The 14,363-nt window shown below is 33.9% G+C and overlaps 1 protein-coding gene across 1 annotated transcript in view; it reads left to right on the top strand.

Moving 5' to 3' along the window:
• Positions 1-13,374, top strand: part of LOC123677599 — a 103,787-nt gene extending 90,413 nt beyond the window's left edge. The window contains exons 5-7 of the mRNA XM_045614221.1: positions 4,186-4,329; positions 6,732-7,014; positions 8,525-13,374. Of these exons, the coding sequence (XP_045470177.1) occupies positions 4,186-4,329; positions 6,732-7,014; positions 8,525-8,862 (765 nt within the window). The 3' untranslated portion in view covers positions 8,863-13,374. The remainder of the gene's footprint in view (positions 1-4,185; positions 4,330-6,731; positions 7,015-8,524) is intronic.
• The last annotated feature ends 989 nt before the right edge of the window (positions 13,375-14,363 follow it).

A 14,363-nucleotide genomic window follows, 5' to 3' on the forward strand; every position in this document is an offset into this window, starting at 1 on the left:
ATTCTTACCATTTCAAAGAAATGCTATGAGTTTCATTTTTCAGAGGTAAAAGCAAACACCAGAAAAAATGATATTCCAGTTTCAAAGTTTTGCAGTACTTTCTTTCCTTCAACATTATCCCGCACAGCTTCAATTCAAGATCGCTCAAACGACAAGCACTGACAAAGTTGATCCCTCTGGTTGTCCGAATTCAGTAGTGTTTCAGAAAACGTAAAAAAATCCATGAAATTGTGATTTTTTTCATGTTTTGTGAAACACTTTGAGCGATCTTGAATTGAAGCTGTGCAGGCACTAGCCTGCACTAGTGAACATTAGTCAACACTAGTTGAATTTGAAGCTATCAGAAGGCAGTGTTTTTGCTATTTGGCGTAATCAATTGTCCATGAGAAAGCTCTGCTCGAAATGACTGCCGCTCATCAACAAATCATCGATTTTCTTGGCGAAAACGATAGTTTTAAGTTGGCAGAGATGAGTGGACTGTATAAGCGATTTGGTACCAAAAACTTCACCTTGATGGTTTGGCTCCCAATGTTCAAGATTGTTGAGGGCCTTCCTTGATTCTGTAATGTGCACAGCACAGCACTTTCACAGATGTGTTTATCATTCACAGTAAAACTCAGTTGGAAAAGAAAAGAGTCTTTGCGTACAAAATAGAGACAAAATATAGCGGCGAGCATTAAAATGATATGTATGTAGCGATTGTGATTCATAAGTGAATAAAAATTGTCTTTTATTTAAGGGGGGGAGTGTCAAAGTAAATTTCTGATAAGGCGCATCTGAAAGCAACGTTTGTTTCTCCAACAGATTTCAAACGCTGTTTGGAACTAATTAATCGGAAGGAATCAATTTCTTTGCGGTGGAATATAAAAGAAGATGAAACATAGATTTAAGACTATAGTCGGTGAACGCGACCAAATCTCCAACATGATCTCTGAAGGTTTAGGCATCCGAATTTTGAGTCGAGCTTGATATATAGTTCATTGACCATCTTGAGAAAGGTGAAATCATCAAGAGTGAATATTATACAGGGTGGCCATTTGAAAACGAAACAGACGAGATTACAGACGAAATAAAGTTTTTCGATAGAAATGCTCGGACAGGTCGATTTCTGTTTCGAGGGGGACAACTTAAGATGTAGGTTACGGACGCATAGCGCTTCAACCCTTGCTACTACAACCCTCACCCCCAAATTTTGAATAGGGAAGATGGGGTGAGTGATACCTCATTTGAGAGGTATTTTTATACTGATTTCAGCACAGTAATTGTTTTTTCATTTTATGCATTACTTCTCAAAATATTCTTAACTAAGTATTTGAAAATGAAGTGGTGTTTTTATGGCACTTGTAGTGTTTTGTGAAAAATCGACATTTTGAGCTTCAGAACAACCATGACTGTGCCTTCCTTTCTAACTAACTAACGCATGAATATTTCGAGAACTAATGCATGAAATGAAAAAACAATTACTGTGCTGAAATCAGTATAAAAATACCTTTAAACTGAGGTATCACTCACCCCATGTTCCCTATTCAAAAATTGGGTGGGGGGGTTGTAGCAGCAAGGGTTGAAGCGCTATGCGTCCGTAACCTACATCTTAAGTTGTCCCCCTCGAAACAGAAATCGACCTGTCCGAGCATTTCTATCGAAAAACTTTATTTCGTCTGTAATCTCGTCTGTTTCGTTTTCAAATGGCCACCCTGTATGATGTTATTGGATCGATTGAGTCTTCAAATAAAAAAAAAAATTTTTCACCAAGACAATGCTCCTTGTCAGGAATCAATGAACACCATGATCAAAAATTGGGAGAATTGGTCTTCCAACTTCTCAAGCCTCCATCTCCTTCTCCAGATCTTACCCTCAGTAATTACTGGCTTTTTGAAGACCTCAAAAGAATGCTCTAAGGAGAGAAATTTGGCTCAAATGAAGAATGATTGCCGAGGTGGAAACCTATTTCGAAAGCAAAGACAAATCTTTCTGCCGCAAAGTTAATGAAAAGTTAGGGGAACGCTGGAGTACATGTATCATTCTTTTAGATGGATATATTGACGAATATGGTCGAATTTTCGAAGAAAAAATGTGTTTTTACTGGTAAGGTAGCTTACTTAGGTATTACTTTCCATAGTTGAAATATTTCTCTCAGAAGTGAAAAGACCTGTAGGTAGCTTAGTTATCAGACAAAATAGTTCTGGAAACCGACTTTGAAACCACTTAATGTCCATTGGAACGTAGGGACATTATATTTCTAATGATACTTTGTTAATATCTGGAAAATGAATTCGGTCAGCCTGTAGGTCCATTAAATATTTCAAGAAGTTGGTTAGTACCTTTACAACTGTCACGTTATGAGCCAAGTGTTAAAGGTTTATCAAGTTTTACAAATCCAATGACAACTTGAATCAATTCTTTATATTTCACTTCACAATAGAGGATGGAATTTGTTTTTTTTTTCGTTCCGAATTGGAAGGAATGAGAAACTTTATTGAAGAAGAAATTGCTTATTTTATCACGCACCGTACGTTGTGAGTTTAGGACACGTGATCTTGCCCTTTCGCCTGAAGTTATGAAAAAATGATATCGACATTCGAGGAGACACATGATGGTATACTCAATTCTACCAGTGATATATGATCTCGGCGTGGTATTCGTTCTACAAAGAGATAAACATTTCTTATTTGCTATAATTGCCTTTAGAATTTTGTTCCTGCACATTATTTTTTTGTGATCGGTTCTTATGAGGTTTTCTCAATTTCTTTTGAACGTGAACAAAACTGGAGTGATAATTATCTAGAACCCATTAGGTTGAACTTTCCCAGATCCATTAAAAATGAGGTTTAATTTGCATTCTGCATATTATGCTAGATGAGGTGATTCACTCTAATCTAAAGGCTGCAGTCATGTTAGAATTCAGTGGTCTGGTATGTATTTCAATGTTTGTTCAGTGGTAAAATAATAGAAAAATAAATTTATCGTCATTAAGGAACAACAACATAAACCAAGCATTCGAAAATGAAAATCACGTTTCTAATAAATGCATGGAATTCGGATTACAGATATTATTTCGAAGGGGCATTCCTGAACAAATTTGAGCAGTTAGGACCAGTAAGTTATGTAAAGATTGTCTGACAACATATCGCCTATATATACCGACGATTATTTCATTTGTGAGGTACTGATTGAACGTATTTTTTTGTAAGGAATAATTCTGCATAAATTGTTACCATACTACGCGCTTGCGCCTGAGCTCAACCGATGCGACGCGGTTGATATTTGATTCCCTCAATTTCATTTCCTCTTTCTCACTGTTTTGTATCAGTGACATCCTCCTTATCGTTCAATTTCTACCAATTTGCTCTTGCCTCTTGTCAACGCCAATTGGCAGCTGTATCTTGTGTTACCTGTATAAACCTTTTCATCATTACACTCTTTTGGTGAATTTAAGGGTTGTTTGTTCTGACTAGAGGGTATTTCCGGGAAGAAATTTACCAGGCGCCCATTTTATTAACTATTATATCTTACCATCTTGAAGAATCCCCCTGTCTCCACTGAGGCAAGCCGCGGATACCCAAGTAGGTAGTTCGGGTAAAAACCTCAGATTTGAGGTTACGAAATTTTGAAGTTACAAAATTTTGAGGTTACAGATGGAATGTATTTCATAAAGACAAATTAGTTGAAGTTGTTTACACATTCAACATATGGAAAATTTCTGCATTCGAAACTAGTTACTGATAAATGCTAAATGTTTTCAGCGAAACATATGTTTTTAATCCCATTTAGTTTTCGAAGCTTTGCATGCCTTACCGCCCTTTGTATCTTGTGGTGTGATAGGTAATCTTTCATCGATCGTACGCAGTGTTTTGTGAATGTGAGAGTCAGATATATTACTAAATCATTGTTCATCAGCGTCGAAAAATTCAGGAATTTATTGTAGGTAAAAATGTCCGAAAAAAAAGGAACCCAGTGGAAACGACTTAAGAACGATCAGCAAAAACGGTAGAAAAATCAAAAATGGTGAATTATCATCGGGGTAGGTGATGTTTTTTAATGAGGGGGGGGTTGTTTATTGATACTTTTTCAGCAGGGGCGCCAAAAAATTCTTTGCTTCAGGCGCCAAAATTGCTAGGGCCGGCCCTGCTTCCTCTGCGACCGAATCAAAACCCATATTTTTCTGACAATGTCCCATTGTTCTAGGTATGGCCCAGCAGCGATTCACCCCGTGGCGAGGCCGACGGCCAGAGTTTCGTGTTCCCCGTCTGTGCCGAGGATGCCACCTCGCCAACCTCGACCTGCGGGGAGATAAATCACCACAACGATTCAGGCATTGAATCGATACAGGTGGGGGAGGGGGATTCAGTTTATTAGTTCACCTGTGGAACGTATGTCATGATGAAAACTTTTACTCCGGGGTTCACATATATGAAACGTTTGACGGGCACGATTTAATCTTATGTGATATATTGAGGTCCCTGTATGTCGATTGATATTTACTATGGGGCTCGAAATTCCCCGTTGAAATTTCAGTCGGGCAGGAAATTGTGTGATGGTTTTTTTAAATTTATTTATTGCATCAATTTTCAATGATTGATTTATTTTTTAATCCTTTGGTTATACCTTTTTCAATTATTCAGTAGTCCGATAAAATAATTCTTTAATTTTTTCAATATTCCTTCAATTACTGTCTCATTGATTTTCTTGATTCATTTTGCGTGTTTTCAAATTTCTTTTATTCATTTATCAAATTATGCAATTATTCATACATTTATGTATAAATTTATTTATGCATTTATTCATTCATTCATTCATTCATTTGTTCATTTATTCATTTATAAATTCACTCATTTATTCACTCATTCATTTATTGTTTGACGGACACGCTTTGATCTTATATGATATATTGCGGTCCTCATATGTCTATTGATATTTACCATCAGGCTCGAAATTCCCCGTTGTAATTTTAGTCTGGAAGGAAATTATATTTAACTCATTTATTAAATCAATTTTCAATGATTGATCTATTATTTCGTTCTTTCGGTAATACCTTTTTCAATTATTCAGTAATCCGATAAAATGATTTTTTTATATATTCAATATTCATTCAATTATTGTCTCGTTAATTTTTTTATTTGTTCATTTATTTATTCATTTCACATTCATCCAATTTTCTATTTATTCATTCAATAAATTATTTTTTCATTCATTTATCCGTTCATCCATTCATTCTTTCATATATTTGTTCCTTCAATCATTTATTCATTCATTCTTTTAATCATTTATTCATTTATTTGTCTATTCATTCCTTCATTTTTTCATTCATATTTACATTCATTTCTTCATTTGTCTACTCACTTACTCATTTATTCAAATTATTTCATTTATTGATTAATTTTTTCCATTTTTTTTCCGCTCAAGGAAAATGATCAGTTTCTAAATTTTTCACCGTTTACGTTTTGGAATGTGCAAGCTCCAAAAATCGAATAAAATCCGCCGCATAAAGTTTTGTACGAGAATCAGTTGTGATCCACCAAGCTCGAGGTCACGATACATGAATTTTTAAAGCGAAATTAAAAATTCATTTTTACAGAGATTGACTGTTCAGAATCGTGAAATCTTGAACATGTAATGCCATCGATGTAGTGAATCAAATATTTTTACCGAAAGGTTCTAGCTTAATGACTTTCTGAGTTATGAATTCTTTGATATTCTCTTTCAATACCGTGTGTCTCTACTTCAAGTTCCTATTAAACGTTTATGAGAAACCGGGTGTATTTGAGTTCTGAAAATTCGGATTAAATTATTTTTCGATAATTTGTATGAAGCTGAATTATTCTCGTAACTTGAATACTGAACTCCCGGTTACACAGGGATTTAAAATGATTTTTCTGAAATTTTTTCGAATTTTCTGTTGCATTGATTCAAATAATTTCAAGTATCAATTAAACAAACTAAATAATGGGAGTGTGCGTGGTTAGTATTTTGTTCACTATAGTTATTCTCAATATCCTTAGCGTGAACCGTTTTCACGTTTTCATGTAGACGAATGTGAAAATGTCATGCAACAATTGGGAAATGTTATCACGAATATTTTGTCGGAAATTGTTAATAAAATTTGATATTAACCGTTGTTCTTCAAATCAGAAATTCATTTTTCAATATTGTGTTTATTTTTTGTTTTATTTAATTTTCTTGATTTCGGAATATATTTCGAGCTGAAAGATACACTAAATCGTTTTGAAAAATTTTTAGTCTGTTTCTTCATCCATTTCTTGAGTTTGTTTATTCATCTTTTCTGAAGAGATGTACTCAATTTTTTTAAATATCTATTTATTCATCTTTTCAAACAATACCTTTTCCAGTCATATATTTTTTCATTCAATCATTACCTTATTGAGTGATTCATTCCTTCATTTATTCATCAATTAATTTGTTTTCATTTATATATTAATTTATTCATTTAATCATTCATTCATACAGTTTCCATTCATTCATGTATGTTTTCATCTATTTATGCATTCAGTTCTTCAATAATAAATTTATTGTTTAGTTAATTAATTTATGCCTATTGTTTGTTAGTTCGTTAGTTAATTAGTTCTTCAAACTATCAATTCTTTTGGATTTTGTTCCATACCAATTGTTTGTATGATTGAATTTCATTTTGAGTGACATCTTATTTGGTAGTACCTTCAAAATTCTTCAATTCTGACCATTAAATTATACAATTATGCTCATTAATGTTGAAGGCATCACCCTTACCCGCTTGTACATCGACGACACCAGTACCTTCCCCAACGCCCAGTATAAGAAGGCCTAGTACCTCTTTGCTCCATCCAGACCACGCCAGATTCCTCAGGCTCCATCCACTGGTATCTCCAGAGCATACGTCGACAGAAGATATTTCGGACGGCCACAACCACCTATCACCATCGTCTTCAACGAATTCTTCCTTGAATTCTGTCGCAGCTGCTGCAAATACGGCAGCTGTTCATATGACAGGGGCAAGGCACAGTGATCCTCTGGATTTTGGTAAGGTCAAAAAATGCCAAATGGTCGCTTTTTATAAAAACAAAATAAAAAAACCTGTTTTATTGGCTGGGTTATTTGAATTCGTCGTGATTCAGCAGTTGAAAAACTGCAACTCTTTATTTGCACAATTGCACATTATCAAGATATTAGTAGAAAAATCTACCTTCTTCGGAGAAAAAAAGTGAGGTGAACATCAAGAAGTCATAAAAATAAATCAAAGCAATTTATTGACCATTAACGTCAGACTAAATGGTGTGATGTTATTTATCTGGCTTCTTTGTGTTAACTCATCATGAACTTCTAATAAAAGCTTGGTAATGCGTCAATCAAGAGTTCAACAAGTTGTATCTTGAGACTGTTGTCCCGAGAATAGTTTTTCATTATCTCAGCTACTGGTAGCCGATAAGTACTTCTTGCTTTCCTGGAATACAAACTACTACAGACAACGACTCGATTATACTTATACATTTCAAATTCATGAAAATTTTTTGCTATTATGACATACAAATAAAGTGAAAAAACTTCGGTGCCCTGAATCAAATAATCGGAGTTGAATGTATTCAATGTGCTGATTTGTTTGAATAAAGACTACAAAATCTTTTCTATCAGCTCAAGGTTTCGGGATACTGATCAATTGCTGTTAGTTCTGATAGCAAGTAATGAAGAAATAAACATACATTTATGGCCAGAATAATTGGTTCAATGATTTGAAAAATAATTCAAGAGAATATTTCAAGAAAGTCAGTAAGAAGTCCAGAATTTTGCAATCTCCACTCACGAAAGGATAAAAGAGACTAGCCAGTTCAGGGTAGCCCTTGAAAATTTTTTGTTCGGTAAATTTTTGAAAGCTTTTACTCACTGTTAGACCTAGTTGAACCCTGTTAGTAGAATGAATCAATTAATGATTAAATAATATCCCCTCATAAAAGAGGTGATGCTTATTACAATTTTCTTGAGAATCAGGAAGCAGAGAATTACTTCAGATAAGTAGAACTCAACTTTCAAAACTTTCGGTTGTAGCATGAGCAAGAAAGTTCACTACCTCCACAACCAACTAGATCGCTTTCCAGAAAACTTGGGTGATTTTAGTCAATAACAGGGGAAATTTTCCATCATTAAATTCAAACTGTGGAAGATCTATATCAGGAACGATGGTATATCCACATGATGGCCGACTACTGTTAGAGCCTTCAGCAAAACATGCCTACTAAACTTCATGAATCATATTTGAGGAAATTTTTACGTGATCAGTGACTAATGAATGTAAAAAACACTTGAATTCATGTGGTTCTCTGATAAATACCCAGTGTATTTTCGAACTGGCAATTATAATAGTAGCAACGTGAAATATACACAAGTTAAAAATAAAACATCCTGAATGTAACACACCTCAAATTAAAAAAAAAATGTGTTAGTCAAAAATGAACCTGAAACAGTTTGAAAATCAGTAAAATGTCTCTTGGTCTGTGTGATGTAACACCTTACCTCAAAACCGATATCTATATTTCAGGTAGACGAAGATCATCAACGATGACAGCAAGGTACTCCCTCTTTGACGCCTTAGATCTAGAATACGCCCTTCTAAGAGCAGCCGCAAGGGGCAGTGTGGGGCCTTACTCTTTAAGCGAAAGTCTCCACAAGCTGACCTTCACCCAGAGTCTGGCTTTTCCCGCCCTAGCTCGAGGGTTGGCAGGAAAGAGACGAAGATCCTACCAGAGCAGCAATACAAGGCCTCTCAACTCAGCAGAAGGAGGCCTCAACGCTTTCGCGAAAGTTGTGACTGCCCTTGTTCTTGTACTTGTTAGTGTTTTGGTGTTTGCGGTTGTGTACAAGTTCGTGAGAACATGAGGGTTGCTTCTTGCCCCTGGAGGGGCAAGAAACCCGAGGTTTACTCTGAGGAACGCCACAAGTAAACATTTCACAGCGGGAAATCACGGCTAGCAGATATGTAGACTTGTAGCTAGGCAGTGAACTGTTATTTCGCGATGAAACTGCTTTTTTCTTTGGGTTGACTCGGTCTTTACTTGATGGAAATTCATTTGAATCGAAATTTAAAAACACTCAATATTATTTCAGTTATATAAATAACAATTCGCTACAAAGTAGCTTCTTCAGATTTTACATTTTGAATAACTATTATTCAAAGTGTAAAATCGAAGTTACTGAGAAGCGAATCGTTATTTGAATAATTGAAATGTGGAAAATAACTGTTATTTAATTTCGCTTTTTTGTTGGTTATATAGAAGATTTTCATGGGGATTGATGCATAATTATTAGTTATTCTAGCGGTTGAATCGAGAAACATCGAATATGTTATAACTCAATTGTTAAGATACATCTTCAATGCATTCTCGTGATTTATTGTGTTCGAAGAGTTCAAATCAAACCAGTTTCTCAGTATTATCAATGAAATGTGAATGCTAGAAACATGTCATTGAATTTTTGACGTAGGTACATACTTCATCGTTTGAATATTTACGTGACTCAAGAAAAAAAAAGTTACAATATGACTGTAGTTGATTGAGTATAAATTCATCTGACTATTGGTAAATGCTGGAGCAAAAAAGGGAGTTCTTTGAATTTGATTGCTAGAAGTTGAATCACTATACTAGGTGTCCCAAGTTATCGTAAACAGGCAATATCTAGCTCATTTGACATGACAATGACAAAATAAGAAAAATTGCTTTGAATAACATCAATGTACCTTTCCAATGATGTATAAAAAAGATTCTTACATTTGACAGCCATGTGGTAGCTACCCCTCACTTTTTATTTGAAAATGGCACCTCCTGTATATTGTCAGAGTAAATTGCGTGTTATTCTATTTGGAATACAACGAAAGCACATACTTGGTATTTTTTCAGTAATAACAACAAAAATATTAATATTTTGTGACTTCTTTCAAGTTTATTCAAACTGCGATATAGATTAATTTTTCGTTTTAAAAAACCGATGTTTTTTATAACAAAAAACTTACTCTGTTGTTATACAATTCATTTTTTTTATTTTTTATTATCTTGTCAAATTAGTCAGATATTGCCTGTATAAGATAACTTGGCACACCCGATATGTGTGCTGTGGTTTTATAATCCAGCTGAATTCAATCTTAATCAAAACAATAAACTTTTTATGACTTGTTACTGAAAATCAATGTGATGAAATAAAGGGTGTTACCAAATAGGTGCGAACATTTTCTGGGGCTGAATTTTTGTGGAATAGTAAATGATGTCTTTCATGCAAACAGAATAAAGCTCTTAGGACTTTTTTCGAAAAGTTACACGATTCATATCATATTTATTTCTTGAAAAAGTTTCGCAATGAATTATTCTTTCGGCACGTATTATTGAATTGGTTAATTCTGTTTTGTTGTGAGGTCCTAATAAAAAATGGGTGCTTCACATGTTTGAAAGATGACAACATCCTTGGATGGCCTGAAATATTTGATTCAGGAAAGAGACCCCTTTAAATTTTGACAAGGATTCACTTTCTCAGAACATATTTGGTAACAGCCTATATACAAGTCAACAGTTACAATTTCAAATGAATGAAGATTTAGACGTAGTTTCATTTCTATAACTCCTCTTTTTTTTTTGTGTTTCTTTCGTTAGAATTCATTGGATACGATCTCGATCGATTTGTAATTAGGTCAAACTAAATCAATTATGCGGTAACTAGATAAATTGAATGCAGATAAGATACGTTACAAATTAGTCACATGACATTACCTTATTACTGCAAACACAAGCTAGGCATTTCGATTGAAATGTCTCTAACATTAACAACTTTAGTGAATTGGAATATAACACGAATGTCAATCGCTCAATTTGATAATGCAGCTTAAAACTTTTGTAGGCCAAATAGAAAGTTCAGATATAATCGAAATTTAATTATAACACTTTTTTCATTTTGTTCTTCCAATGTTTGTTGTATTAGTCGCACGTGATATTAGTAGTTGATTCATCATTGATGTTATCTTTGAGTGGACAAGCTTTTTACATCTTTTTTTCAGTTGCTAATTTCAAATTTGATTTGGGAGACTGATTCATAAATCAGAGAATGGCTCAGTGAACACTATACCAGGATGAATAGGCCACTAAGGTAACGAAGAGTTAACTCCTGGGTGTCTCCCAGTTGCGTGGCTATCGAGGCCTCCAAGATTTGATTACTGTATTTGTTGTTAAGTTATGCTTCCCTCCAATGATATTCCACGAATTGAATGAAGATGGCGTTCACCTTATTTTACTTATGATCCATTGTTGAGTAAGTGTATAAAATGCATCGAAGTTGATTGTCAGGATAATATTTCTCCATTTTCTCCTGTTATTGGTGTGTTTCAACAATGCGATTCCTTTCGAAAATGAGTTCAAAAGATATTACATCTAGGGAACAACATGGCTCCATTTGATTGAAATAGTATCCACAGAAATTTCCTATCTGAGTCAACTTTCAATTGATCGATGTTTCCCAAGTTCACCGTGAAAAAGTAAACCCAATTCCTGAGATGTATGTGCGGTCATTGTTGTGATGGAGAGACCAATTATAGTGGCCACAGTCGTTGAGTTAGATTTCCGACATTTCTCTTACGTATTTTCCTCAATCTCGCTCTCCAGCAGTTTTGCTGACGGCACTGACACAATTCAAACTGTTCCTTCGATGTTCAGAACCATTCTCAAAAAAAAAAAATTAACAATGATTTGAATTCGCTGCAGATATGAATCCAATTTATCAGAACACATAGTGTTCCTCTGATTCCTGTCAGCTATAAGCTTTTGAGAGATAGAAAAATATTAACAAACAAACAAACTTATGTTTCCACATAATACGAAGTGAATCAAAAGTAAATCAAAAGTAGAGCAAATAACTCTCAAACGAACAGAAGCTCCCTAAGATATATTTCTTCTATTAGCCCCTTTCCGAATCATCAGATGTGGCCTCTCAGCAACTTTCAACACTGATGCTTTGAACCGTGAGACATATCCATACTGTTGATTTTTCTGCAAAGATGTATCTCATCAATCTCCACGAATGTAGCGATTCACTTTCACATACATAATGCCCAAAGTTTGAAATTCATTAATCACTTTAAGGATGTCATTATCTGAATTGCCACCTTTGCTCCGTGTCAAATATGATATATTATGAAATCAGATGAAATTCTGATGTGATAAATTTTTTTTTTCAGTGGATTTCGCTCAGAAAAATAAGAATTCTATTTCATAAATGTAATACTGAAATGATTGATATCATAAGATTTGAATTGCTGTATTTTAGAAATTATAAAATGATATTCTAAAATTTGAAAACAGGTAATTTTTATGGTTGTGAAAGATACTTGAGTATTGCGTTACCTACCCATGTTTAAAAGAACACGTAGCTTAAATCTTTTTGTACATTATACTATAAGGAATCCTCATTAGTAGTGATGCACATTTTAAAAGTCAACGGCTTTCTCTGTGGAGATGATAACATAATTGAGTGTAATAAATAAATATTTCATTTTGGAATGAAAATTATATCTTCTCTATTGAGAGATTATTCTCTCCCTATTCTTACTGATACCTGTCGAATATATTTTTATAAAATATTGTTGAATGTTTTGTCTTTCACCAAAAGTTTTTCGGATTGTAGTTTTTTGTATAGGTATATTGAAGCATTATCTGCAACCACGGCCTATGTACTCCAGTTTGTGAATCTCCTATAAATGTAAAAATATTGGGTCTAAAAGGAGATTAGTTGTAAATAAAATGTAGTACTATATTTTCTCAGCTTGAAACATATATCAGACGTTGTTGGAGTGTTAATAATGTTACTGTTACACTTTGGAGTTAATCCTGTAGTTTTCTTACGAAAGAAGTCAAAGGAAAAGACGGCTAATTATTAATCAGACTTATCGTCAAGCATGTTCCAACCAACATGATTATAAATATTGTGCTTTCAAGAGTTTCAAGAGGAATTTACTATGAATCAATTTTACATGGAGTCGGTCTTAACTTGATGGAGATTTATTTGAATTGAAATTGGAGGACAGTTATTGTATTCCCAATTTTTAATCATAATAACAATTGTTTCGGTATAGAGAAGCTAAAATTTGAATAAGCCTTGTGTAGCGAATCAATTGTGATTTATTCAATCGAAATTGGGAGTAAAATGACTTGAATTCAAGTATTTACGAAAATTTTTCATATTGTATAGAATTTGTTAGAACCCCTTTTCTTTGAGAGAATCGAATAAGTTTATTGGATATTTGAATGATTTCTTTTGATATGAAATGAATCTTTTTACTCGCCTTTTTTCTGGCATCTCGAACATTGTTTCGTGAATTCCTGAAGCAATTTTTTCAATAAAAACCTTGTGAAAGCACTAATTTATTTTATTCTCCTGTCCTGATTTTAATATTTCTTCTGTAAAGTAAAAATCATAACAAGATAAACATAAAATATTGCAATTTCATGTTGTGTGATGAAAAATTGGAAAGGCAACTCATTTAGCAGGTTAATGGATCAAATGGAGCGATCAATTGAACCAAATACAGAGCCAATACACTAATTCTACTAATCAATAGTGTCTATAGAACGAAATTTGAATTGATATTGATAGAGCTCTGCGTGAAGTGGCAATTCGATACAGTAACATAGCCTATACTGAACACATTTGGTTCTCATAACTCGTACAAGCTTCTATAGTTTGTTCAAATATATAAACAAGTTGGCGCATAATTAAAAGGATCTTTGAATAGGAATAGGAACTGTCCGAAGAGTCCAACCAAGGATGATCCAGATGATCTCACAGTTTGTTCTCTATATCAATTTGAAAATAAAATATACCAAACACCCAATAAGTAAAGCCATATATTTTTTTTTCTTTTCTGATATGGATATACAAATCATCAATTGGTATCCACATTCCGTTTCGAGTCGTTTTGCAGTCTGGTAGATACAAAAGACTTATGACCGTTTTATCAATAACAGTTGCCTCATGAGCAAACCTGATTTACTTTGTTTATATTGCTCTGTATTCTGAGAGACCTCCCAGAGTCCTTGGATGGTCAGGATAGAAAATATAAAAACACAAAATATCAGAGTCGTTAAGACAATAGAAATGATAGACTTTAGAGAGTTGTCGAATCAATACAGTCAAAAATCCTCATAGAAAATTAATTCGTGAAAAAATAATTCCTTGATTATCATGATACATGCTACTCGAATTCAAGTTATTGAAATTTTTAAGATCAAGGCTATCGGGAGCATCCTCTGAGAAATGTATCTCGATTTTTTCCATAAAGGATGAAAAAATTATCTTGATAGAGAAATCCAATTTATCTATCACAAGAATTACACTTGTCAATATCC

This window comes from Harmonia axyridis, chromosome 4 (genome assembly GCF_914767665.1).
Source record: "Harmonia axyridis chromosome 4, icHarAxyr1.1, whole genome shotgun sequence".
Classification (NCBI taxonomy): Eukaryota; Metazoa; Arthropoda; class Insecta; order Coleoptera; family Coccinellidae; genus Harmonia; species Harmonia axyridis.